Below are 1589 nucleotides of genomic sequence, written 5' to 3'. Positions count from 1 at the left end.
CCATCTGGTGCAGGGTACCTTATGACAGGTGATTTGTCTAGTTAATTATTATTATTTGATAAAAAAAAAAAATTAAAAAATACTTTAAAATATTGTTTGGTCTTCATGTTGAAGTTGGTACAAATATTAGAGAAACTTCTATAATGACAGTGATTGATGATAATAGTTTTTATCATCCAAAAATAAAGAATATAAGTATATATACACTTAAATGTATATTAAATGATAGTAATAACTACCACAAAAGATAAATCATGTTTTTAACTTGGTAACTATTTTTCCCACAGGATCCCTAGCAAGTGCCATTGCTACCATAGGCCCTTCCCTACCTCTTTATGTGGGTGAGGATGTGAGTGTAGGCATCTGGGTAACAGTCAGTGCCCAGAATGTGAAGACTGTTGATGTTCCTTGCTGGCTTCCCCATCCTACATGCCCAAAATCTATCCTTGAGACCCAGCTTACAGAATCTCAGATGAAAATGCACTGGGATTTATATCTACAGGGGAGATAGTGAGAACAGTGGTATTTATTACAAATTTCATGATGCTTGCAATACCCATATTGGTGGCTCTCCTTCCAGGAAATGTTTTACAAATGAATTAATACCAAAATCCTGATAATTGAAGTTGCTTTTCAGAGATTCTCATAAACATGGAAACTTGTTTCCTTGTTTATGAGATTAGGTAGATGGGGTAGTTTGTAAACATGGAAACTTGTTTACATACTACCCCATCAAATGCATCTCTCCAATGCAGCTGTTGGGAAATAACAGGAAGCTGTTCATGTCTAAAAAAAATAGGTAAATGGGAACTTAGTGTGGCAGAGATTTGGAGGGGAGCTTCTTTGTTTCAGCAGAAATAACATTTTTTATCATAGGACCCAAAATGAGATGCAATAGGGTTAATATAAATTTTGTATGTGAGCAGAGTTGATTAATTATGATGATAAGTATCCAGTTGTAATTTTGTCACTATATATACAAAAATAATGAGCTTTTGCTAAAGGTGCAGCTCTCATAGTGAATATTATCCACCAAAATGGCTCTTGCATCAACCACTACTTTAGAGGATTGTCTAAGTATTACTTAGTGTCTTGAATTAGTCAGCTATTTTTTTATCAAATATTTTAAAGTCTATGTCTTATCTTTGTAAAATATATGGAGTAAGAGATTAATAATATTAATAATAAAAACAAACTCGTATTTACATAATATGATTTTTAGTAACCTTTTTTCAAGATAGAAATGCTGAAGGTGATACTATATATATGATTACTGATTCTTATTCATTCATACTTTTATTATGATCTACAGCTAAATAACTTGATATCCAATAAAACGTGAATATTGCATTATTACAAAGAGTGAAGCTACTACTACAGCAGCAGTGTAAGAGACATTCTTACAGCATATCCAATAAGATATTAATTCTAATACAATCTATATTATAATTCAGCTTGCTTCATCTGCCTGTTCCTTTGCTTGTTATGCCAGATTTATTTTATTCCATGTGGTTGGAGAGTTTGATGTGAAATGGGGTGTTAATTGAAAACATAAATATTAAATAGAAGACACACACACACACACACAC

At 32.2% G+C, this 1589-nt stretch overlaps 1 protein-coding gene across 1 annotated transcript in view; it reads left to right on the top strand.

Moving 5' to 3' along the window:
* LOC125025680 (UDP-GalNAc:beta-1,3-N-acetylgalactosaminyltransferase 2-like) overlaps positions 1 to 1205 on the top strand; it is a 5701-nt gene extending 4496 nt beyond the window's left edge. The window contains exons 6-7 of the mRNA XM_047613801.1: positions 1 to 28; positions 288 to 1205. The exon at positions 1 to 28 is cut by the window's left edge and continues 202 nt beyond it. Coding sequence (XP_047469757.1) covers positions 1 to 28; positions 288 to 511 — 252 coding nt within the window. The 3' untranslated portion in view covers positions 512 to 1205. The remainder of the gene's footprint in view (positions 29 to 287) is intronic.
* The last annotated feature ends 384 nt before the right edge of the window (positions 1206 to 1589 follow it).

The sequence above is a fragment of the Penaeus chinensis genome, chromosome 1, assembly GCF_019202785.1.
Source record: "Penaeus chinensis breed Huanghai No. 1 chromosome 1, ASM1920278v2, whole genome shotgun sequence".
Taxonomy (NCBI): domain Eukaryota; kingdom Metazoa; phylum Arthropoda; class Malacostraca; order Decapoda; family Penaeidae; genus Penaeus; species Penaeus chinensis.
The sequence above is the reverse complement of the archived record's forward strand: the minus strand, read 5'-3'. Positions and strand labels throughout refer to the sequence as shown.